A 25,619-nucleotide genomic window follows, 5' to 3' on the forward strand; every position below is an offset into this window, starting at 1 on the left:
AATAATATATCTCCCGCGTCTACGTAATAAATAAATTAACTAATATAAATATGTAAAGTTCAGTGCTCATCTATTTGTTTTTCATTAGATGGTATAAGTTATTGCTATTCTTAGTAATATTATGAAATGAAGAGCAAACACCAGACCTCTGTACTGGCGCGCGCATATTCGACGGGCTCGATGACTCGGGAGAATGACTAACTGCTCTAGAGACAGCCTCTTACTCTAAAATGTAGTTATTAATATTGCAAAATTTCTACAGAATCCTGCGGAATACCTGGCACTCAATATTACCTTAACAGAGATGTTCTAACTGTTTGAGTAAAGGGGCTCTCCGCAAGCGTGGAAAGTCGTCTCTCAGTAGGTTGTGTTCAACGACTTGTATAGCCCATTTTCACTGAAGACGCTCTTTAGTAAAATAGAGAATCTCAAAATGTATAAATGTAAGCAATTAGGCACAAAAAAAGCATGCTGTGGATTACTACAACGATCCTTTCTTTATGAATGCTTATCAGAGGCTATATCATCCAGTTCGAAGAGAGGGCGTGAAACACAGAGAAATCTGTTTTTAATCGGAATCAGTCAAACAGGATTTGACCCTTCTTGTGATATACACAATTTTGGGCGGTTAGCAGTGGCTAGTCCTTCCTATACTACTAGTGGTAACGTACTTACAAACTAAATTTAGAAACATACGAACGTGTAAAACCGTGCGTAGACACAGCTCGTTTCATGTTGAAAGCGGTCTGCCGTTCAGAGCAATGCTTAACGGCAGCAGCATCTGATGCCCTTCACCAACGTCTTAGTGTTTAAGTAAAAAGTCATAACACTTAACACGGCCAAAACTATATAGACGTTGTTCGTTCGCCGATCGCATTTAGATGGGTCTGATAATGCGCGCTCACCTTTACCTGTCATCCAGAGAGCTAGCTATATCTAACGAAATCCCCGCTGGGATTGAAGTCTTTGATAAAACCTATGTTGCTGATGCTTCTATTGTAGGTGAAACATGGCATATGAATGCAAGTACGTCCTGCGTTGCGATCGATTTGCGCGTTGTTACTAACTAAAAAAAGCTGATAAAAACGCTGGGTATTGCCAATGTCAATCAAACATTAGTGTTGCAAACGTCCACGTAGGCAAGCATAACGTGTTGACGTTCGAAAATGCCCTGAAGACCAGTGATTAAAACCTACTATAAAGTTTATTCTTAACAATTACTAGAAACCTGTAATTTTACGTGTTTTTCGCGACAAAACGTTTGCCCGTTGTCCTTTTTCCTTCCCTAAATTGACACATTAAGAAGCGAAAGCATTTCGCACCTTATAGGTTACTTTAGGCGTATTCTAATGCGTGTCTTGTTATTGGCTGCCGAGGTAAATTTGTCTATGATCAACTGTTGTCTCTTTCAAAAATTTAGCCCCTCTTAATTGGGGCACGTATTGTACTCGCTGTACTGAGAAGTATTCTCCACTCGTGCGGTCTTTTCGTGGTAAGAGAGTGCAGCTTCCATGCTGATCAAAAATGACTGAAACATTCTACAAAATTTTGAAACAACAAGTCGTCGGCGATTCCCAAATAACCCGTTCTTTATTCATTATATATAGATGCTTGAATGCACCCTCAATGTGCGTAGTCTTGCATAGACTACTACGCAAGATGACCAGTATAAACTAACCGAATATACCTAATCAGTTATGAAGTATTCATGCATCTGTTTCGTCTGTAGGGATTGAATCACTTTTTAATCTAAAATAGCCTGGCATAGATGTCTTAAGTCAGCAGGCTACGACGCACTCAGTATTGTCGGGAGCCTGCTTCGCTCGGTCGGTTAAAAGTTTAGAATGTAGAATTATAAGGTGGTCATTAAGATTGAGCCAACAAATTTTTTATGCAGTCCAAATATGCAATAAACAATCTGTACTAAGTGCAAGGAAAAAGTTAAGCACTGGTAATCTATAAAAGTATGTGATTTCCGAAGGCGCTTAGTAACCCTTCATATATATATATATATATATATATATATATATATTCCTAAATTTGACGTGCTCGCGCTCTTCGCACGACATCTCTAAGTTCGTTGACAGTCATTTCGATAATCGTGTCGTCCCCGGTAGAGGGTCCTCCTTGTGCCCTTAATGGCTCTGGTTCAATGGCATTTAACTCAACAAGGAGATTGGGCTCATTTCTATAAACACTTGAATTTCGCTGATAGAAGTTTGCAGCAGGATGAGCGAGGAATTGTTGATGATGAAGGCCTGAATGATATAGTCCGGCGCCACCCGAATGATGAGTTGTGTGCGGGAAACCTGCAGCCTGACATGCCGATCTCATCGTATTCCATCCTTGAAATGCTCGAGCGTCAGTTAAGTTCCCAGTCGGAAAAGTGTGTTGAGATATCATACAGGGCGCACCTGGACATATAGGGACGTGAGGATTAATAGGAGCATGACAGAATGGGTCCTGAGATAACGACGTTACACTTGTTGAGCCTACGACACCTTTGTAAGCTCGTCTTGAGAAGCCATCCTCAAGACTTCTTGTACGAGACCGTGGTTCGGGGACATCGGAGTCATCAGTTTTGTCTTCGAGATTGCTATTGCTGGCTGCACGTCGGAGTGCCGGTCTTCGCGGTATACGAGGCGACTCTTCCCCCCCATCGCGATGATTTGAAGGTTGCGTAGCATTGCTTCGTTTAAAGTTCCGCTGCCTTTTAGCAGCCTCCCCAACGAGCGTCACAGCATTCGGCAGAGGCGGTTTTCGTATACATACGAAGTTCCAAAATCCAATCTCCACACGCACGCTATCGCCTTCACGGACCAAGCTGAACTCGGTATCAGGAGGCATATGGATGAGCCGAAAGCCTAGAGGCGTCGATAGACCTTCAACATGAATTTCTCCCTTTTCGTCATTGTAGTCTATTTTAGAAACTACACCATTAAACTCCATATCCTCTGCAAGAACCACCTGTGAAAGATAATGATACAGATAATATTTACACAGCATCAGATCTTGCTTACTCAAATTGTATAAGTGCAGTATCTAACAGCTTTATGTAGGCCCACTGTAGCCGACATAGAATTTCAGTCTTTACATCTTTCAATTTGGTATTAGGAGAGCTTGTACCAGTATTACTTTTAGTTAGAATCGCTCAATACTGTCGGTTAATTGTGCGTTTGTGGATCAGGTAAAATAAAGATAGCAGAGATTACAATGGTCAACGGCAAATTTTTTTTTACACTTCCAGACACTTTTAAACGATATTCGTTACCACGTTCAGTTACTTACATTGATGGCCCGGCGACGTTGAATGACTTTGTCGTCCTTCTGTACTTTTGAGGTGCGGATCATAAAGGTAACGATTAGGCCAAGCTGAATGTCCGATAGATATCTGGGGTCAAGCAGAACGTCGGCATAGAGAAACGGAATTACGTCGTTTATACGGTCCGTACGGTTTACCTTGATTTCGCCTTCTCGACAATCGCGATTTAAATGTACAATGACGCCTCGAGCCGGACCGTCTGCTGTCAGAACTGTGGACATTTTCGCAACACCTGCAATAGAGGTGGTAACTTATTTATTTTTGAACGATACACACGTCACATAGAGAAATAGTATTTAGTCTGATATTGCACTTAAGCACGGTTATTCTCATACGTTTACTTGTGCAGTGATCATGCTGCAGCCTGCAGCTCACTCACCATAAAAGTACCACCGCAATAATAAATGTGCAGAAATGTTACTACTATACACTAAATATCGAACGGCTGTATTTCTTTTCTCGCATGGCTTACACTAAAGATAAGTAAGTAAAGCATGTATATATATATATATCGAAATCATAGCATACGCCAATAGGTGTCACTTGAAAAAAGGCCATAAACTGTGGAAATCCTAGTCTCGTTTTTGCTGGACGTAATTTGCGTACGAATAGGTGAAAAATAAAGTTGAAGCAGAGAGTCCAAACAAAAATAGGGTGAAATATGTCGGTAACTTATTGTGGGCGCACATGTTAACTCGTATTTTAAACATGGTATGCTTGAATGAGTCACTGAAGGGCGAGCAAAGAATAATAGTTTCTTCCGTTCAGCTACCCATGGAGCTGCCGGTGATACTTCAATACGAAGAGGAAACTTTTCCGTATATTAAGCTAAATAGATATAGCTATATTTTACGATGATTGGCGCCAAACAATCACTAGCTTTAAATGTATAGCAACGTACTGACTGCAGAACAGTCATAGTAACAACAGTACACAGCTAAGCTATACTTGCGATACTTACATTAACAGAACCAGCTCTTGAAGGGTAACGTAACGCCTAAACATTACCTGTATCAGATTCAGTCCACTGATCAAACAGCGGCGCAGTATATTGACACATCATTGATGCCCACACTATAAGCATTCATCGTATTTGCTCTCAATTTATATGGGTATTTCTCGTAGTTAGCGCAAGGGGAACAATTGCACACGATAAAAACATTGTGACCCGTTTCAAATTAAGAGGAAATCAAGTTAAACCTACCTTACAAGTCGCGTGTACCAAGAGAGACTGCAGTCGTCGGACTGGTTAGACACATACACATACACAGATTAGGGAAAAAGACCTGCTAGCCGTTAGTCAGTACTACGGATGATGATGACAATATGATACGATCCAACATGCGCGCGTGCATCTTCTGCAGACGCTACGTCAACAAGCAAATGAACTATGGCAAACAAACATGTAAATAGGGCAGGGTAGCTGGCCATGCGTGTTTTGGCATAACAATCGCGGCACGTTGCCTCCTAAACTGTGTGAGTTCTTGTTTGTATGCATGCAAACTATTATTCTCTACGTCATATCAAATTCGACGGTGTGAAAACTGCTAAATAACTAATAAGTTCCAAATATAACGCAATTAATGAGATTCAAGTTAGAGAAAATTATACTAAACAGTACAAGATATACCGGTTCGCGGTATATCTTGTACTACATATCGAAAACGTAAATGAAGCTCATTTAAGAGATCGTATTCTCGTTAATTTGGCTTTAATGTACTTAACTGAAAATAGCATGAAATTATCTGCTGTTTGATAATACGACGATATTAGCGATAAATTCACAGGTACAGTTCGAAGATGACAAGCGTGTTTTTCTGTGATCTTTGGTCACGTATTATATAGTCTTACTGGCTCAGCGAAGAGTTCAGGCTGGATATTTGTAGCGCTTAATTAATGAAGGTAATCACGCTTATATATGTATATATATATATATATATATATATATATATATATATATATATATACGGGTATGAGGATCCGGAAGAATCAGGTGCATGGCCCGATTTCTGAACATGGGCTATCACAGTATCCCGTCATTAAGTAAAATGTTTGACGGTTTACTTTGAAAGAGATTCAACTCGAAACGGATAAACTCGTTTCTAGCCGGCTTTAGCCGGGAACAAATTATATCAGCGTAACGATATTAAAATCCAAGTATAATAAGCTTACAATATATGTTTCTTTTTTTTACCTGTTTTTCAACAGTTGTCCAATGCTATTATTCTGCAAAAAAAATCTACCGATCGAGGATCTATGTTTAAAAGACAAGCAAGCAGACAAAGAAACAGTGCAGTAATCGACAGGTTCTCTAATGTCACCACTAATAGAAAAACTTCAAAGATGGTATTGTAGACTGAGCATGGCAGTGCCTTTCTGACTTAAGTTTATATTAGGCTATCGATTTCTAGACCTAACTATTTAGTCAAATTACCGAATATCTATCGAGTGCTGACAAAAGGTCGAAAATGATAGTTTTGAAAAATTCACTAGCCATTCTATCGTCCTTATCTATAATGAACGACGTTCTATGGCAGCCTTTGCGATTAGCTACTCATCTGAATTTCTTGTCGTTATAAATATTTGTATCGCAAAATTAACTGACACAAACTAAACAAATTCTCCGGAGGAAATATTTCTCAGATAGACGCCGTACAAATCAATGGGCACAACCTCGTAAATTTTGACAGATAAGCCTCAGAGATTGCCTACCACAAAACGTGACAAGCCGTTGCCCGCGAAATTGTCATTGTCACGGTGTCGTGCTCAGTTTAGTTGGATAGTAACAACTGTTCAAGTGAGTGAGCCGTTAGAAACATGGACAATTGGTTTTAAACACTACATTTTGCCGATCGTACCTAGGTGTTTGCTTATATACGTAATGAAAACACCGTGATTTTAGACTTCTGTTGTTGACGTCGTTTGTGTCAGTTTATTGGTTCCTCTTGTTTTTCTCAATCTTCATCAGCGCACATTCTGCTTTTCTATGTTTTATGCTGCACATCTGCATTGCTATTCGTCCGTTCATCTTATCGGCTCCTCCTTCTGACTTCTTTTCCGCAAGTCTTCGTTCCGTGCCACAAAAGCATCATCATCACAATAATTTGTCGGCATTATGATTTTGCCTTAGCGCAGAACTAGTAATCAAGTGATCGTCATCTATAAGGCGCCAGTCTATGTTTATCGTGACGCCACGCCGGTATGAGCTACAATAACAGCTGCCGCAGTTGGCCTCCAGTTGCGTGGACCTACTTAACAATAGCAGTGACTTCAACTTAAACGTTTCCGTTGTAACTGTAATTACCGTTGTTGTGGTCATCAGCTGCGTCGACTTCTGCCGTGGCCGTCGTTGGTAGTTATAGCTCGCAATTACCGTTTTGACCTTTATTAGCACACTGATTGATTTATATATATAATGGTTATATATATGTATGTCTTTGTGTGTGTGTGTGTGCAGGCATGCGCACGTGAATCAAGGGAAACGGTATGCTTTTATTATATAGTTATTGGTCACTGTTTTGGTGTTCGCCGACGTAGCACGTTGTTGTGTCGCGTGTACGTGCGTGTACGTACCCATCAATGTATTAATTAATTTTGCTAAGCCAGTCTTTGTCCGTTTTTGAAGAACTTTAGGACATCATTGACACTACAGCGCATCGTGCATACATGAAAGCGCTGCTTTTCAATAGAGACCGCCTTTGCTTCAGCGGGTTCGAGTGAATATGCCTATGCGAAAGCTCTTAGCGGCTTTCTCGTCCTTCTGTCATAAAGCCATCCATTTTTAATGCCACATCGAATTATGCCTTATCGTAATGCATTTTCACGCCGCTAGATGGTGCCTCCTTCTGGGTCTAGAGGTCTATTATTTGTGAAATCCCCATACGAATTGCCCAAAAATGTCTATACACAATTGGTTAGCAGGACTGCACAGATTCTGCTACTGTGAAACAAGTGCGCGAACACCGTCAAGTTACCTTTTATTTGTGTTCCGCCTTTTCTCAATCAGACACCCGCGATCTCGTGGCAGAACATTGCTCGTCGTCGGTTAAGATAACCGGGTAAGATAGTCGGGTAAGACTATTCACACTAAGCACAGATTCCTTTACATATGTATGCTGCGAGTTCTATGCCCTTATTCATCGTTATTACTCGGTATTCCTTTCATTATTGTTATTGTCGTCGTCATCGTCTTTTATATTGGATAGTTCCTGTTCTCTTCACTGTATTATCGTGCGATAAGACTAGCACGCTGTTACGGTAAAATTTTTATTTCGAAACATATTCACTTAATGTAGATTCTGATTAGTAACGCGCTTTGACAAAATACTCTTAGCCATACGAGAAAATTTCAAACGCTTTGCAACTGCCGTGCATAATCTTCCTATTTAACAGACATTAACGCTTGGGTTTACGACGGTTTACGAGAAATCGTAAGGTGTCGACGATGATGTTGATGATAACAATTCAGATAGGCTTATCCTAAAGTAAACTGTTGTTATTGTTATATCTAGCAACAGCAACAACGAGCCGCAACCTATCAATGGCGAATGGCAGCCTATTCACACACAGGCCGCGATGTCATCGAAGCAAAGGTCTCGATCATCCGTTAAATATCATATAAGGCCTGGTTCTCAACAGGGAACACGCTACAAACCCAAAAACAGAGACAACTACAGTAACACAGCAATTAAACAGAGAAGAAAGGAAACAGGCTACAACTGTGGGTAAGAAAGTACCGTTGTTGTTGTTGTTGGTGGTGGAGGTGGAGAACAGAGCATGATTTAGAAAAAGCAATTTTTCTTTTAATAAAATGCTTGTCTGTTCACTTGTTTGAACAAGGAACGAGGTTGAGAACGAACAGATTATTGCATGCTGTCTATTTATTTACTACATTAGGCCATTCTTGTTCATTCGCCAAATGTTACAGCCTGCATTTTATTATCCGATCCCAGATCATGTTAGCTATCTCTGACCTTCTGGGCCAGAAAAATCAACAAAAAAAAAGATTAATTTGCTCTATTGATGATAATTAATCGTTAAAAAGATTGTTTAGAGGTCGCCTACCTAAAATTATTCTTATGCTCTATATACAGTCCCCTTTAAAAATTGATTTCAAATAGGGTTGGGAATTGACCAGAAAATAAATAAATAAATGATAACGAAAACGTTAACGAGTTTTTTTTAGTGTTTGTGTGTGTGTGTGTGTGTGTGTGTGTGTCTGTAAGCAGTATTCTTAATACATGAATGACAGAATAACAATGTCTAACAAAAACTAGACATCAGATCGACCTTCCCTCAACATTTGAACAAATATTAGTCTAAATAGAATATTTTCTAACAACCTCCATTCTACTTAATCTCATTAACAAGGGGATCCTATTAAAAAAAAAAACGTTTACTTAACTACTAAAAGACCATTGTCACGAGTCCCTTGACCATAAAAAATTTACCCTTGCCTTAAATTACAAAAATAGGCATATCTGTAGTGAAAAACACATTTTTTTCGATACCTTTTTTTTTTTTTTTAGCTTAAACCGAGTTCTCACGTGTACACCGAAAATTTTGCAGCTGACAGTACTATTTAAAAATTACCTCGGCGTACGTAAAAGCAAATATCTCTAGCTGCTTTCATAGCTTTTTGACATTTAAAAAGGGTGGAGTATTTTGCTCTTTGATATAGTTATCAATCAAGTAGTAGAAGTGATGTAAACAAAACTTCGTGACCCAGACGAAATGTTGACAATAGCCTTACAGAGTATAAGGTATAGAAGCGCATTAGCAAACATAGAGAAACAACAAATGAAAAATTAGAAAAGCAAAGACGGTCATTATACGTCAGTGTGCGCGAATTTGTTGTGTCTAAACAACTCCTTTCAGCTGCAAACTGATGGGGATGCCATTCTTTTCGGAAATAGTTATTCATCTAAAAACCCCCATGAGCACGAACTGGTTATCACTACAGGTGCTTGTATTATTGCTCTTAGTACTATATAACTTTCGCTAGCACAATGATGATGTAGCAATAAGAATATAGCTGCGGCTTCCTACAACACGCACAAACTATCTGCTTCTTATCCTACGGTAATGACTTGCTCAGGTGTTACTCATACTGTTCGAGTACTTTCTCCAGGCAGCACAGCGTGATCCTTGCATGGAAGGCCAAATAGTTCATTGTCATGGTTAAAAGAATGGCGGGCTAGTTTGAATGTGTCTGTACCCTGTTTTTCTGAGGAGACTGCATTGCTTTTTATGAATAGTCTTCAAGCTGATCGTACAGCACGTGGCGACTGGGAAATTGCTCGAAATAATAGGAAAAAATTTTGTTGCATTCTCAGTGCTTACTTATTTCATGATACTTCACAAGACGTTGCTAATTTTAAAAAAATATTAATTATATTCCGGGTAGTTTATTTCTATGATTTTTGTCACGATCTGTCATAGAACGTACGTGCACCAGTATGAACGCTATTTATCTTGAACGTTCTTTTTTTCTACGATTTGTGAGCACTGGCTCTAGCTGACATTATTACAGTGAGCTAAGGGTACACGAAGATGTAGTTAATTGGTGCAGTGAGCCAGGGCGTCTATCCTGTCAACTTAACGATAGCAGTCCAGCAACGTAGCTATAGCCTCTTCAGTCGTCTCATAACACCAACTAGGGCAACAGCGCCTGGAGGAAGAGAACAACAACAACAACAACAACAACAACAACGAAACACCGGGCCTGTCTGGAAATGGAAAAATAACTTTATTTTGTACAGTAGCATTTTGAAATTTTCTCTCCTCCACTAAACTTGAACTTGATTTAATGCCTCCACGGTTTCGGCATATGGCCAGTTGATGGTTTTCCCTTCGAATGGCATCCCTCTCTGTACGCTTAGAACACTATTCGGGTCGTATCAGCCAGACGAATGATTTCTTGCGACTATCTTGAACTCGGATGACCCGATCTGTTCGATAGTATCTAATGCAATTTTATAGTTAGATAGAGGGTTGAGTAGGACAGTATATCGCAGTTCATCCGAAAAATTTCGTGGGTCGATAGCCATTATTCACCTAATGTCCTTTCAATGTTTTTGATGTTAAGAAGCTTTTTTTAGCAGGGTTTTCTATGTTTCGATCGTTTACCATGGCTAGGTTGTTTGCCAACAGCATTTAATGACCAACTTTAGATAAGCCAAAAACTATACTGATACATGTATGGATAGATATTGTTACAATAAATGTATATCCGGTTTCGGCCGGTTGGTTTTTCCAATCTTCCAGCTGGTCGGTTACTTATAAACGTATTCTTGGGAGACGAGTGGACAACTTCACCAGCGTAAGAAGTTGTTTTGTCCTAACCAACTGCTGCCGCGACTGGTTTTGACAGTTCAGCGCAACACGCATTGGTCGACCATTCTGACTTGCTCGCTCCACCCAGTTCTTCGAACGTGTGACAGCAAAAGAAAAGTTCTGTATTCAATTCAAACTGACTTTATAAACTAACTGGAGCTGTATTACGACTAAGATCAAGAAACATCGTACCCTATGATCTCTGTTAAATATAATGTGCTGTTTTTTTGATTCTACTGTGACCGAGCTCCCTCTTGGTTATCAGAGCCCGTTTGATGTTGGCAAGAAACGCATCCTTTTGTGGCCATACGTTCGAAGCATTTGTTTAAGGGAAGTCTTATCTCAGTTCCTGCTCAAAAACATTCTAATTATCCGCCGCGGGCATTTTCTCTAAATTGTACCCTACAATAACGCGGCTGCGTAGGTGCTACCGCTCCGCCACGTAACTTCCTGCTGGCACTACTGGCCCGTCACCGGATACGCAAGTCCTTCCAACTATTTGGATGGCCGGCTACGGTCAAAATCAGGGGTTCTCGCCTTTCCATGAATCTACCAACAAGCGGCAAGATAGGTCGTTTATTCTCTCGCCTTCGTACCCTCTCGAGATGCCACCAAAAATGTTATGACGACAGGAACCGACTGCCAGCGACTAGCGATTAACTGGGGCTGAAAGGTATTATATGCCCAGTATAGGCTGAAATCGGAAAAACACCTTTTGCAACAATGTGTTTTTCTTAATATATTTACATAAAATTTATTGTCGCTACTGGACTGTGCTGGTTACTTAGTTTGCTCTGTCGTCCCCGCAATGTCGGCGCGTTCCTTCTACTTCTCTGACTAGCTACCCACTACGCAATTGGCTTCATAGCTTTTCGTTCAATTCTAATCTGAAGCCTCTGAGTACGCAGAAGTTTACTTGCAAAACGTCGCCCTTCTAATCTTCTTGCGTAGTTTTCCTTTTACGCGCGTGACAAACACATTAACTTAAAAGCAACCAATAAAATGCATTGCTTCAAAAACAACCCTTTGAGAAGTTGTATGAAAGCTTGCTTTGGAAAATCAATCTGGTGCTAAATGCATTGAATGTGCATTCGCAGATCCTTATTGGCCTCTCGTCTTAACATGTTCGCTGTTTCGAAGGCGATAAGTGGCCTTCACCATTTGTTGCGCGACTATAATCGTCGGGATCTTTTTTCAGATCTTGTCTAATTGCGCTTTTCGGTCCAACATCGCTGATAACGACGGCAACATTGCTTCTCTGCGTCCTCAGGTCTCTAGAAGAGTGCATTTCCGCTCCGCACCTTACGGCGTTCTTAATTTTACCCAACTAACCTCTAGAAATCGGTCGATCGTCCGTTCACCGATTGGCACTTTCACCATAGCAATAGGATCGTCGACTTTCGTCGGAGGGAGATGACAGAGTGCATCACTACGTTTTGTGGATTCCGCCTTTCAACCAAGCTACCATCACCATTTGCGGTTGCAATGCGTCCCTTTGTCGCCCACTCATCGTTCATTTCGGCAGAACCCTTCTTGCCGACCTCGTTGTACGACATGTTGATGGTGCCGGTGTTGCTGTTATCGTTAGTTTAGCACAAATACAAAATATGTCATATAGTTTTTTTAAATATATTGAATTCTATATATACTTCTTTCTACCAGCGGTGCAATAACTTACACCTCTTTCCATCATAATGGATTCTCTCTCTCTGTCTCTCTCTCTCTCTTTCTCTCTCTCTCTCTCTCTCTCTCTCTCTCTCGCTCTGTATGTATATATATATATATATATATATATATTTATTTATTTGTCGCTTGCTCGCTCTCTCGTTAACTCACGTTCTCGCCCTCTATATATATGCGTATATATGCGTGTGTGTATGTGTGTGTACGTGTGTGTGTGTGTGTGTGTATACAGCGTGTGTATTTAGACTACGAACGTCCAGTGCAATATTAATTGCCAACTGGTGATCAGTACAGAGGTGTGATGGCGGTCAACTGCGAAACATTTGTGATTTTTCCACCCTTTTTCGTCAAGAAACTACGCGTCGCCGGTGTGTCCGTTATGTCCGTGTTACGTACTGCTGATGATACTGTTGTGGTTGTTTTTGTTGCTGTTACAGGTTATATATGCTACTGGCGCTTCCGGTTCTGTTTACTCGGTTAACGGGCTGTTATTTTTTTGTTAAGCCATGAAATGGGGCGCTGTTTGTTTGTGTGCATTTCTCGCCTGTTTTCCCCCTTTATGTCTAACACTTGATGGTCATTGTTGGTGACCAGCCATTCTCTCCATCGGTGTTCCCTTAACTGTTTACCGTCCATCACCATTTGTTTCCAATATCGTCAACGCCTGCCGTTGCTATTGTTTATTATGTATTCGTTTAGCTATATATCTTCTGCCGCCCGGTACTGACAACCTTTGCTAATACGATATCTTTCCAGTATGCATATTTATTATCATGTTTGTTTGTGTGTCTATGCGCAAAGTTACAACATGAAGAGCTGCTTTATTCACGCGATTGCTTGTCGCTGCCGCAGAACACGTACCGGCTGATATTGTTCCGTACTGTTTTTTTTTTTTTTCTGAAAGTGAGACGCGTCATCCCTCGCCGTACAGTTAGTCATTGAGAGTCAATAGCTCCAGTTTTGTTATGAGTCCTAATTGATCCTCGTTCAGTCCTATACGGACTGTTCATTCGTTTGTGGTGAATGAGCAAAGCATTGTCAACTGTTGTTGCTTCAATATTAGGACCGTCTACTATTGAACGTCGTAATAAATAACAGGACCCATCGAGTGCTGCTGTTTACGAAGTTCGTTGTTCGCAACGAGCTTTGTCTGCTCCGTCTGCGGCTTACCACAAATGATTATGTTCAAAGAAGGACCACTCCATCACAAAAGTATCCTTTTTGATAGAATGGCGCATAGTGGTTTTGTACCGACGAGTCCGACAATCAGACTGAACAATAAACAGCTATTCGGCGTTGATAATACCGTTTGATTGTACATTGATCGTCCTCAAATATCAAGACTTGATAAAACTTTATCATTTTTGATTGCCTACTTTTGCTTATACGACAATGCGGTCTCTGTTCCCTATGCGCCATGATGTGTAATAAATACATCATCCATCCTGAAATTGCAGTACGTAGCCTTCAACTGCAAACCATCAAGTACTTCTCACCCTGCATCACATTAAAGGATCAAATACTTGTTTACTTCAGAATACTTGTTATCTGAAAAGAGAAAAAGATCAGTCAAACTGTTTTATAATTAAATAATCCGCCAATAATAACATTGCGCCGTGCATATGTCATCTCGTCGTATCGATTGAGGGCGTAATACCATATGATGCAACGGGGCCTATCGACAGGGAAACTCGTTCGGATTTGTATATACAAATTCTTCTGATAAGACAACAATCAGCTTTGCAATCGCCAACGTAGCCTATTTGGCACTGAAGTGCTATTAAGCATATAACAACTGTTTAACGGCTGAAACAGTATGTATAAATGTACGTGTTACATGATAATCAACTGCTAAGGACAAAACCAAACGGGTAGATGCTTCACCGGCAGCTGTACCCAACTGGGTCATCTGTCTATATATGGTATCATCAGGGACAGCTGGTACCCTGAGCCGTTGGCCATATACGAGCTCAATAGTAAAGCAATTAACATTGGGTTCGACGGATAGATCGATTGATAGATAAGTTCCTGCGGTAGTTGTAGTAAAGGAGGTGTAGCGGAATTCGGTTTGTTTAAATATCATACCAAACGTATCACGTTCGAAACGATCACTGATCGGTTCCTGAAGTGTTTGGCTGAGCCATTTTCAATTGTCATACTATTGCGTCTTTACCACGTAAAAGCAAAATGATCTTATAGAGGTACATCTAAGAATGTTACAGTTAGTAGTCTCTGTTTCACTCGCAGAACATAGAACCCTTGTTGTCGACATTAATAGGGTGAATACTATTCATGGCGGACATGATATCATGTAAACTATCTCGCAAAGCAACGTCCTGTGAGTCAATACTGCTGTGAACTTGATAATTGAATACTTGTTATTTTACATGTCTCTGTTGCCTTTGCTTTTGCAGATTTTTTTATACGTGCGTCATAGCCTTGAGTCGCTCTAGTTGTACAGCCTTTGAATCAGAAGCGTTTGACTGGGGCTGAACAGCAGCATCATCCGCATAAGAAACGCCTTATAGCTTCGTGTGTGGTGGTCGTCGTTTTCACCATCGACTGAGCGGGAACAATAGAGAAAGTTGTTGCTAGTGGCGTTTTTTTTGTTTTTCCCAACTGTTGCTACTACAGGTGAACCGGACTAAGGACGCAGGTCCTATACACTAGCGTAACTGCAAAAATAGGACGTCAGAATGTAGATTAGCTTCAATTATCTTGCGAACTATGAATAAATGAATGAATGAAACCCGCATCAAGGTGCCAATAGACGTCCGAGGGCATTGTTTCAACAGTCATTATCAAAACAAAGTCAAACTGCATTTCGTTAAGCTCACCCCAGTACTCCGGAACATTTGTATTAAGAATGTTACACGGTTCAATATGATTCAATGAGCAGGTCTCACTTGAATCTTTGCTGGGCTTCGCTTAGCGTAGCAACACAGATCACTTTGCCAAAGCATTTATAGCAGGGAACACAGATTAGCAGTTTTAACGCAGCGTGTTTGATAAATGCACTGTTACACTTACGAAAATTTAGTTTTAGCTTGTAGCTTAACCTGAATTTTTTTCTCTGCCGTGGACGGTTACCGTAGCTAAGAGGAGCAACAGGAAATCACGAAGGTAGATTGATGCGTCTAATTCCTGCTCATAGAACCTTCTCTGATAAAAGCTTGTATCGCAACTGCCTTAATATTACTGTATTTCACTTGTGTCCCGGCTTCTGATAAGAACTGACAATACCTATACCTTCATTTTAGTTCAATTAGTTTAGTTAGTGTTGTAGTAGCCTGATGGGTTTTCACTGCGAGCACTTCATTGGTCCTTGAAATCATTGTCCTAATGTCCGAGTGTCAGAAACAACATTCTTTGATTAGCAAATCTGGTCGTGAAATCAGACCAGATATAACAACGTGTTCTTACAACATAAGTTATTATTGAACAAGTTATTATTGTTGGTAGCTCTACTGTATTGAATATGAATCAAATGTTAAAAGAGAGAATTAAATGTTTGCTTCATCCATAGCTCGTCGAGCTCGGATACTTTTTGTGCTAGACTATATTGGACAGAAGAAACGTTAGATCGAGAAGCAGTAGCAATTTTGTCTGCTTTATGTTTGCCTCAAGGCAAGACGGTTATATAGAACGAGATTACAAAACAGAACTTTTATATTCGAAATTTGTTAGCATGTGAAACAGTAGCGAAGAGCACTGGACAACTAGAAAAAGAATTATATACAGGTAAGAGGACCAAGATATACCGAAGATGTTTGTTGTTCTTGTTTTAATCCTTATGAGAATATTTCTGCGTTTGTTGTTGGTGTTAGTACAAACGTTTCAGCTGTTGTAGCAGCTGGTGATAAGCTGACACTGTTAACTGGTGGAGTATAATCTGTAGTAGCTGTTACTTGCTCAGCCGAATGCCATCGTCCTCTATATCTTATTTTGCTTAATAATGCGTCTTCAGTAACGTATCAGTCAACAGGTAGTCAATCAATCAATAAGTCAAATATGGATTGTCATCTCTCAACGATACGGGACTCACCGAAATGGCATAACATCTTTCTTTGCACAATGTGTACAAACAGACAGACAAAACCAGTTTGGAAAAGTCGCCTGCGCTGCCACGTTTTTAACAATGTACTATGAATTCCATTGGCGAAACGATGATGTTACTTTAAGCGAGCACTCCCATAGCCTCAAATCTAACCACACACAGATTGAGAATAGAATGAACCCATTTATAGTAAAATAAAACACTTTCTAGTGGTAAATAAACATAAAACAAAGAAGTCACCGTGTCGAAAACGGATAGAGTTGCGCAGATTTCCCAACAAAAAAAAACAACTATACCATTACAGAAGAACAGTTTTCAGGGTATTAAGATAATTAAAACCAGCTTTTTGTTAAGTGGGGAATTTGCGTCCCAGTAAACGAACAATGGTACTGTTATATAAAGAACGCGTCTATAAACGGTACCATTCATAGAGATTGTAGGAGGATAGTAGGCTATTAATACAAAGAAGTCAAATAATAATGAATACCTCTATTAGTATACCATATAACAATCACAATCGTAATTTTAAATTTTGTACAGTTATATATATTATTCGGTTACTCATGAATGAGCCTACGTGTGTCAATATTGTATTTAGCACACACACACACACAAACACATACACACACTCTCAGACACACACGTACACGTACACGCACTCGCACACACACACACACACACACACACACACACACACACACACTCACACCCACACACACACACACACACACACACACATACTCACTCACATACACACTCACACTCAGACCACACACATACTCACAGACACCCACACGTACACACACCACACACACACACACACCCACACACACACACACACACATACTCACAGACACCCACACGTACACACACACACACACACACACACATGCATACATACATACATACAACACGCCTAACTCTTTTCCTCGTCACAGTTCCTGGCAGATCCTGCGTACGAAGGCTCCATTTAGCAGGCAGGATCAATTTGCCGGCTTGGTGTTAGCGACCACCTTTGCTGGCAGAAACTGATAAATTATACTGTTGTAAACGTGTGCGCGTGGGTAGAAAGTAGTGGTACATTGAGTGTGCTACTTCTTTTTCCGCTTATCCTAATTTTTTGCCTATAGAACTAGAGAAACAGCAGCAACACGGCAAAAAAAAAAAAACGGTCATTTAGTGACGTTACTAACTTAAGTACCTGTGACAGCTAAAGGACCGCAAACGTAAATCGAGCGTAGAACCGAAATACGTCTAACCTTTAAAAAGCAATGACGTAAGTGTTCTTACTAAGTACGTAAAGGAGAGCAGATAGCAAATAGTGAGAGCTAGCTAAAATAAATGAATCTTGTTTAGATTCATAAAGGAGCAAAGTGCAAAGTAGCTTTATAAGGAGTCAACTTCAGCGGACAAAAGCAAATAAAAATAGCACTTGATGCTGTTAGTTGATGAACGCATTCTAATTTCAGCCGCTCAAAACTGCTACAGTATAAGGCTAGTAGTCGTATCAAAGCATACTTGAGCTAGACTGTTTAGCTAACTGTTCGAAACTATTTCGCGAGTAATTGTTGAATTACCTTATGATACAGACTAACGTATTATAACTAGGTAGAATGCACAACATCACAAGCAGGTCAGAAAATACGTTCATCGTCAGCCCAACAAAATACCTAAGTTGAGAACGTACTCAAGGCGTTTTCGACTACTACATCAAGTTTTTTTTTTTTTTTTTATAATACGTAATGACGTAACACAATAGCCGTTATTTGTTGTGAAGGGCTTGAAGGCCCAACCCGATTTGATCTGTACATATTTATTTGCATGCAGCCAGTAGAATATCAGAAAATGACGAATTAATTTAAATATAGAATTGAAATCGAATACAGACAAGTCACCGGTACTGGGTAGAGGAAGTCGTCTACATGCCCGTAAAGGAAGACAGGCTATTAAACAATAACAACAATAACAAAAGAAGAAGATCAGAATTAACTGATTATAAACTATTCTAAACAGCTGAACTCAAAAACTTTGATTTGAGCGATGATCTGAGGTTTCCTAGTAACTGTCGCTGCCATTGTAACTTGTCATAGCATCGAGGACTGTCGCCTAACAAGAGCTACTTTTTTCGCCGAGAACTTCGAAAATCACATCAGTGGTATATTGTAGTATATATAGAGCGATATTTCCTCAATTAGTTTGTCTGCTGCTGTTTTCTCATTGCATTTATGATTATCACCGATTACAAATAGGTGGCTCGATTGTGATTTCTACGAAACATGTGTATAAAATACTGGAGTTCTTGTATTTCGATTTGATACGATAGACAATGAGAAGTGAAAGAAGATTGTCAAATTTGCTTCGTTCTAATGGCGTGTTTGTGCTCGTAAGGAAATGAATGATACGCAAAGCTTGTGCTGGTTGTTGAATCACATATTCGGGAAAAAAAAAAAAAAAAAACAGACTTTATAGAGATACACAGTGAAATAACTACACAAGTTATGCCACTTTCCAGCATGTTATATCCTATTTGTATGGATATTCTAGTAGGAGTTGAACAACCGTCAATGGGGATTATAGAAGCGTGCTTGATTTAGGTAAAGTTGCTTTGGCTCTAAAAACGGAAGTTGTCGATCGCAATACGAACGGACTTTTCACAAGGCCTCAGTTGTTTATCGTAGAGTCGCATAAATAAACAAAAACATTGAATATATCGCAGTAAAAGCATTCAAATCGTGCGGTATTAAAGTCACTCGGCCTTTGTGACTTGAATATGAATTTCCTTAGAATACTGACTAAACCGAGATAAGTACACGGAATAATGCGGACAAGGTAAAATCCTGCTTGCGTCTTAGCCCGACTTATAGCGCGGCCGTTTTTGACACAGCGATGATTGATTTCTGTTATTACGAACTAAAGAACCCAGTTGATTGCTATGAGAAGACTTTTTTGCGAGATCGAGGATTGTCAAAACAAAGTTAGTTAGTTAGTTAGTTAGTTTGTTAAAGGCTTTGAGCGTGGCGCTCCTGCACAGTCCTCCACGTCCAGACTTAATAAAGAAAATCGAGTGCTATAGGAGGTTTCTGATACAGATTAAAAATAGTATTCGTAATAGCTCCGTTGTCACTTTTTTTCCGGTCTCCGTTTGTTACGTAACGATCTTTGCTTTGTTTCTGCTTGTTTCCAAGCTATCCTGAATCTCTCAGCAATAATAGTAGGATGATGATGTTGATGTTGCTGCTGCTGATAATCATAAATATATTATTGATAATAATAAATGAATAGCTTCCTTTCTGCCCCCTCCGTTTTTTCTATTTCTCACGTTTGTCGTCAAAGTTATCTCGCGTCCACCACCAGCCACGTCATCATCACCATCATCATCGCCACGGTTGTAACCGTCTACGAAATGGTACTATCAGTCTTACGTTATGTTTCCATCCACAGCCAGATGATATTTCAACTGTCTTGTCGTCAGTTACCCATTTTCTTTTCCTCCTTTTACTACTTGTAACAACATAGTTTGTGTTTGTCGCTTCAGTATATAATATATCTATTCTCTACTGCTATCACAACGATAACATTCAAAATGTATATATAACTGCCGGCGTCGGATTAGCGGTCGGTCGGCCGGTCGGCCATTTCGCCAACAACTTTATCACCGCATCATCGTTTAGACAAACATCGTTCAGTCGCTTTAGTCTCAAGGACCAGCTGACTTTCAACTGCTAGTTATTACTTCATAATAATACTAATGCTACTACTATATAACAGTAGATATATCTATATAGCGCGTGACGCTTTCTAACACATTTCTACCCGTGGTGACCGCTAGCGCTGGGGTGATCGCCTGTCTTCATTTTGATGAGTCTGTATTCGGTCGAATCGAATTCAACTCAAATGATGTTGACTGATTAACCTCATCCTTGTTTGTTTTATCCTTCTTGATTACTTCTCTCAATATGTACTCCACCATTACTCGCAAGTTTTGTTCCGCATTTGACTGAATTCTGACAGTATCATTTTTTGTCCCTGTCATAACGGCTTACCCATAACCCAACTCTAATTGGCCACCCTCGGCATACTAGTTACCGGTGCGATATCCACGGATTCATCCCGACGATCACTGTACCCATAAGCATCTTGATTATTATTATCCCAGAACATCCCTCTTATTGTTATATCGATTTAATTGGCTATCCGGTGTTGTTTTTCATTATGCTGATACCTGTAGGGCTTTTGCTGGTATCGGCTGTTGCAGATGTTTTTTTCAACTGATTGAATAAATGAACGAATGATTGATTGATGACTAGATGAGTAGGATCGTCTGCTGCTCTCGACGTGACCTGCTCATGTGGTAGAAACTGCGTCGAAGTAGTGCTTCGATTACCGCATTTATTTTCTTTGCTGGCCATTTTCCACACTGCCGTACTGTTCCGCGCATCACATACCCTACCGTTTCCCAAATTAGCCTTGCCCATAATAACTTCCAACGAGAACAGCGCGGGCTACTGGCGTATTGTCATTGCTGATCGTCTTTCTCCCGGCTGGCGCCTACGGAAATCAACTAGCCAATTTTCATTATATATATATATTAGTCATGTCTTTTTTAGCTCATACCTTTTGTGCTGGTTGATAGTGTTGCTCTTAGCGTTGTTCGTTGTTGTTAAAAACAACTATTACTGTGTTGTTGGAATCGTTTTTAAGTGACTGAAATGGGGTGTTATTTCTCCTTTTATCGAAGTGTGTGAGTGACCATGTGACGCCACCTTCGGCCACCTTTCCCGTATCCATACCATCAACATCACCACATCGTATTCTAAACATCAACGAAATTCAAATACGCGCATAGGTATCAGTCATTTTATAGTTATATAATAATAATAGTTTTACACGGATAATATAAATAATAATAGTTATCGTTAGTATCAAGTAATAACGGCTGAAGTACGGTGTGATTGTGGAGCTGCTGCTGCACCTTAACAACTACTGCAACACTGCGCCGTGCAGTAAACGGTGTCTTTCCTCGTTTTATTTTTTGTCACATCACGAGCCGGAGGCTAACGTACCCACAGTATGTCCTGGCCGACGCGTAAATCTTAGTAAAGTAGTTATCACGCCCGAAATTGCCATGCAACACCAGCAGCTCATCTCTCAGTCCCGACATTGCGGTGCTCGCGTTATCAGAATAGCGGAAACCATTATCCATAAGGGCTTGCTTGGCTTTTTGAAGAGTTTCCGCTGCTGACGATGCTCTAGAAGAATCCCCACGCTTCAAGTGACTTGATGACGAAATCGTTGGTTTTTGAGAGCACTTCATTGCTGAAGGTTTTGCACGGTGCTGAACGGCCATAGTAAAGATCTCCATCAAGGTACAGACCGAACTCACCGTCGCCAGAACCAAACACTAGTGAGTCCTGGTTCCCCTTAATAAAATACTGGTTGTCGCCGGACCACGCGTACTTAGTAAACTCAGGCTGGAACGACCAAAGAAACATTTCGCCCGTCCCATAGAAATGATCGCTAGGATGAATACTCTGTGGTACAAAGGCACCGAACAAGGCGCCTTCGGTGTCGGTAATAGCCAGTAAGACGGGTCCATCATGACGTGCCATTTCCCGGTAGAAAGTCTTTAGGCTAAACCCGTGCCGCGTAGTTGAATATACCAGCCTCCAGGCATAGCCTTCAGCGCGAGCCGGAATTTCTTTGTACAACATCTTACGGTGCTCCTCTTCAAGAATCTCGGATTCTCCAACCATCTCGGGCAGCAGAACCTCGTCAGGTGTGAGTGGGTTGAGCAGCTTTGAACACGTGTTGGACGGTGTTTGATTGGAATCGTCTTTAAGTGCAATGACTTCCCACTCACAGGAGGAAAATGACGTGTGCGGCGTGTTAGGACCTTCAAAAAATCGGGGTAATTTAAATGGATTCTTGAATGAACCAACCCGATTGAGAACTCCGGTGAGTGCGCCATCAACGGCGCTTTTCGGCGTGTCAGGCGCCTTCGAGTCGTCGCCCTGTGTGCCATCATCTTTACCCTGATAACCTTGTCGATTTCCTCCGGATCCATCTGGATCGTCCGATTCATCATCGGACTCAATATCTTCGAAACCTCGCTCCTTCAGGTCGAGCTCAATGACATCCCCATACTTTTCCGGATAGTTGCGCTGGAAGAATTTGTACACTTCATCGATCTGATTCCGTGGAATGCCAAACCAGTATTCGCATTTGAGCTTTCGGCGGCCGACCGCGACGGCTGACATCTTGACTACTTTGTTGAGGGGCTTCCCCATTCGGAGACAGAGATACAACATGCCATTGTCTTGAGGCTGGGCTGGCTTCGGTAACAACTTCTCAAGAGCGGCAAAAACTTCCGGTTCCTCAATGTCTCGCACAGAATCAGTCAGTATTGTCTCTGCTCGATCGCCTTCTGAGCGACGTCCGCCAACAATCGGACTTGATGGTGGCGTTTTCGTAGGTCGAGGCGATACAGGTTCCGAGCCAGAATCGGATGATCTTTCGTCGCGTTTCGTGCATTCAGCAGCCAATCTGTTTGGGCTGCTTGGTGGTGTTGAAGGTTTTGGCTCGTTTTCCAAATAATACACTTGCACTGGAATATTACAAACAACTCCCTGTTGTTGCTGTTTATATGGCTGCTGTTGATGATGCTTCGTTCGCATGATCGCAATATCAGTGTATAGAGCAGCGCCCGCAATCATGTCAATCGGAGCAGTCACTTCGTAATGTTCAATGCCATGCTCGATCACGATTAAATCCGACACATTCGGACTGAACATGATATTGTTTGGCGTGATGAGTAGCGTTCCTGTCACAACGCCCTGACCGTCAGTTATGTGACGCGCGTTGATTTTCAGCACGTGCGATGGACGGGCGCGTATTGCTACCGCGCCACCAGTAGTCGTTGGCCCAACAGAGCCGCTTTTACCACTACTACCGCCAGCACCCCCAGATGACGCGACCGCTAATCCGACGCCGCCGCCGGCCCCGCCGCCGCCGCTGCCGTCTAATCGTGGAGGCATCATAAGATTTGATAGAATGTCGTTGCTCATGTTATTTGGTTGCGCCGCTGAACCCTGGCCACTTAGCACCTGGGTGGCGTCCACCGAAACTGAGTGCTGCTGCTGCAGCTGATCAGACCCTTCAACTACGGCTTCCGTAGCGAAATCTGATCCTGCTGTTGACTTTACATCAGGGGTATCAGGAAATATAGATACACCACGGCTAGGTGATGCTGGAGCACCCGTTGCGCATGAAGTGCTATCATGCGCTTTGCGTTTTTTAACAGGTATAGAAAGCTTTCTTCCTGGGAAGAGCATGCTGTTCGTAGGAATGCGATTGAGTCGCGCAAGCTCTGAGGGCGTAAGGTCGAACTTGGCCGCGATGGCATTCATTGTCTCACCCGATTGAACCACGTAGCAGATCTTCTCTTCGCTGCTCGCATCGCCCTGGCTCGCGTTGAGGGAGGCATTGCCCGTGGCTTGCGCTGGCGATGGGCTGTTAGCCGTAGCCTGTGAAATCTCGGCGGGTTCGGGCATCCCTAGGGGCATGCCGCGCTGCTCACATAGAGACACCTCTGAACTCCGGACACTACCCCCGTTGACGACAATCTCGACACTTCACTCGCCACTAGCACGCGGCCCACTGGCAAGCAGGCAGATAGATCGACAGTGCGACACTCTCTCGTCAGACACTTTTCCGGACACAATCACAACTACTCACTGGTGCTCCAATTATTCTATCTCACAGCGCCAATGATGATTTCTAACTGTTTGTTGTTGCCATTTTTAGTTCTCTCCTGGCAGCTGATTTCGGCAGCGTAGGTTTACTGGCCGCCTGCACCCGGAACTGGTAGCAACGAAAAACTCCGCGCAGGCTGGTTCGCTTTTCAAAGTCAATTGTGACTCCGAACTTGTTCAAATAAGCATTACATAAGTCAACATACTGTTTGATAAATTAATGAACACGTAACAATAAAACCAAATATTAACAGAAGTAAATATATCAAATACTTGCAAAAGGTTTTACGAAGTCATTTAGTAGACTGGGTCTATTCAGAAATGTAATCAACTTCAAATTACAGCATTTTATCCGTCCAATCAATGTGGCCAATAACTGGCTATTTATCCATGATGAATCAACAACCAGCGGACCATGCTAGTGTTTACCACGTCGCCGGGAAGCACTTCCGGGTGCACATGTGCAGCCGCAACAGCAACACCACCTAGCGAGCTCTTTTTTTTCCTCTCCCGTTTTTTCGCTCCGCTGTTGGAGGAGGCGCGCATTGAAGTTTCTTTGAATAAATGCAAGCGATGAGCCGTGATGGACTGAGCAGCGTCTCCACACTGCGCTGCAATATTCTAAGCTAATTTTGCTTCTTAACCAACCAACCAGTCATCCCTCTGACTGTCCGACTAATTCTGGTTGCCTTAGCTTAAATGAACGTAAACTACACGTCGTACATCCTTCCCCTTCGAAAATCAGCGGCGCCAACGATAGCACCATACGACCGACGCACACGACAGTAACCCCACCAGTGACATCGCTGTTTCGTCTCTGCTTGTCCAGCCTTTTTTCCCGGAGAAGCTGCTTCCAGGAGATCGGCGGCGTCTGCTTTTCACTGCTGGAATGAAGCAGCAGCAGCAGCAGCACGCTTTAACTGAGCGCTGGCAGCTGGGCGATATTAAAAAAGAAAAAAACAATAATCTATTTCCTTGAGTTTTTGGGAAAGTATCCCCATTTTTATTGTCAATATGGATTAGGAATTTAATATATAATAATAATATATAATAATAACAGAGCCATTCAAAACAGGCTATTCACAGGTAAGTCTCCATATGTAAGAAGAATGACAAAAAAATATCCATGTCAAACGTTATTATATATACAAACTTTAAATGAATGTATATATATATATATATATATATATATATATATATATATATATGTATGTATGTACGCAGTTGAAACAACTTTTTGTGCATTTACGACTCTTTCAATGGACATGATAATTACGAGTAACGGTTTTTATGTGTGTATATGCGTTCTTGGTATATTTTTTTCTCTTAAATGTATTTTTCAATGATTTCTACCCTCACAGAGTGTGTGTGTGTATATGGTTTATTGCGACTGCATACAGCCATCTAAGGGTAAAGAGGAAACATTCGTTATTTTTTTCCCTTTTTCAGGCAATAATCGCAGGTATCGATG

General features: G+C 41.2%; 2 protein-coding genes across 3 annotated transcripts; both read right to left on the bottom strand.

Moving 5' to 3' along the window:
• Positions 1-1,571: 1,571 nt before the first annotated feature.
• LOC111272127 (uncharacterized) lies at positions 1,572-4,689 on the bottom strand. Of its 2 annotated transcripts, none has more exons than XM_022853372.2 (3): positions 4,527-4,689; positions 3,289-3,554; positions 1,572-2,967 (listed from the first exon to the last, which is right to left on the bottom strand). In XM_022853372.2, exons 2-3 carry the CDS (start codon positions 3,541-3,543, stop codon positions 2,035-2,037), a joined length of 1,188 nt encoding a protein of 395 aa, XP_022709107.1. In that variant the 5' UTR covers positions 3,544-3,554; positions 4,527-4,689; the 3' UTR covers positions 1,572-2,034. The 2 variants fall into 2 exon arrangements, with proteins under 2 accessions (XP_022709107.1, XP_022709108.1); XM_022853373.2 differs by lacking the exon at positions 4,527-4,689 and adding an exon at positions 4,284-4,395.
• Positions 4,690-6,218: 1,529 nt separating this feature from the next.
• LOC111272126 (oxidation resistance protein 1A) lies at positions 6,219-24,335 on the bottom strand. The gene is made up of 2 exons (XM_022853371.2): positions 21,012-24,335; positions 6,219-13,888 (listed from the first exon to the last, which is right to left on the bottom strand). Exon 1 carries the CDS (start codon positions 23,957-23,959, stop codon positions 21,647-21,649), a length of 2,313 nt encoding a protein of 770 aa, XP_022709106.1. The 5' UTR covers positions 23,960-24,335; the 3' UTR covers positions 6,219-13,888; positions 21,012-21,646.
• Positions 24,336-25,619: the final 1,284 nt, after the last annotated feature.

This window comes from Varroa jacobsoni, unplaced genomic scaffold (assembly GCF_002532875.2).
Source record: "Varroa jacobsoni isolate VJ856 unplaced genomic scaffold, vjacob_1.0 contig01633, whole genome shotgun sequence".
In the NCBI taxonomy this organism is placed as follows: domain Eukaryota; kingdom Metazoa; phylum Arthropoda; class Arachnida; order Mesostigmata; family Varroidae; genus Varroa; species Varroa jacobsoni.

Bases quoted from the DNA above. Each gene is read 5' to 3' on its own strand.
- LOC111272127 (XM_022853372.2), bottom strand. From the start codon at position 3,543: ATGTCCACAGTTCTGACAGCAGACGGTCCGGCTCGAGGCGTCATTGTA. The intron at 2,968-3,288 runs GTAAGTAACTGA...TATCTTTCACAG, and splicing joins AACGTCGCCGGGCCATCAAT to GTGGTTCTTGCAGAGGATAT.
- LOC111272126 (XM_022853371.2), bottom strand. From the start codon at position 23,959: ATGCCCCTAGGGATGCCCGAACCCGCCGAGATTTCACAGGCTACGGCT.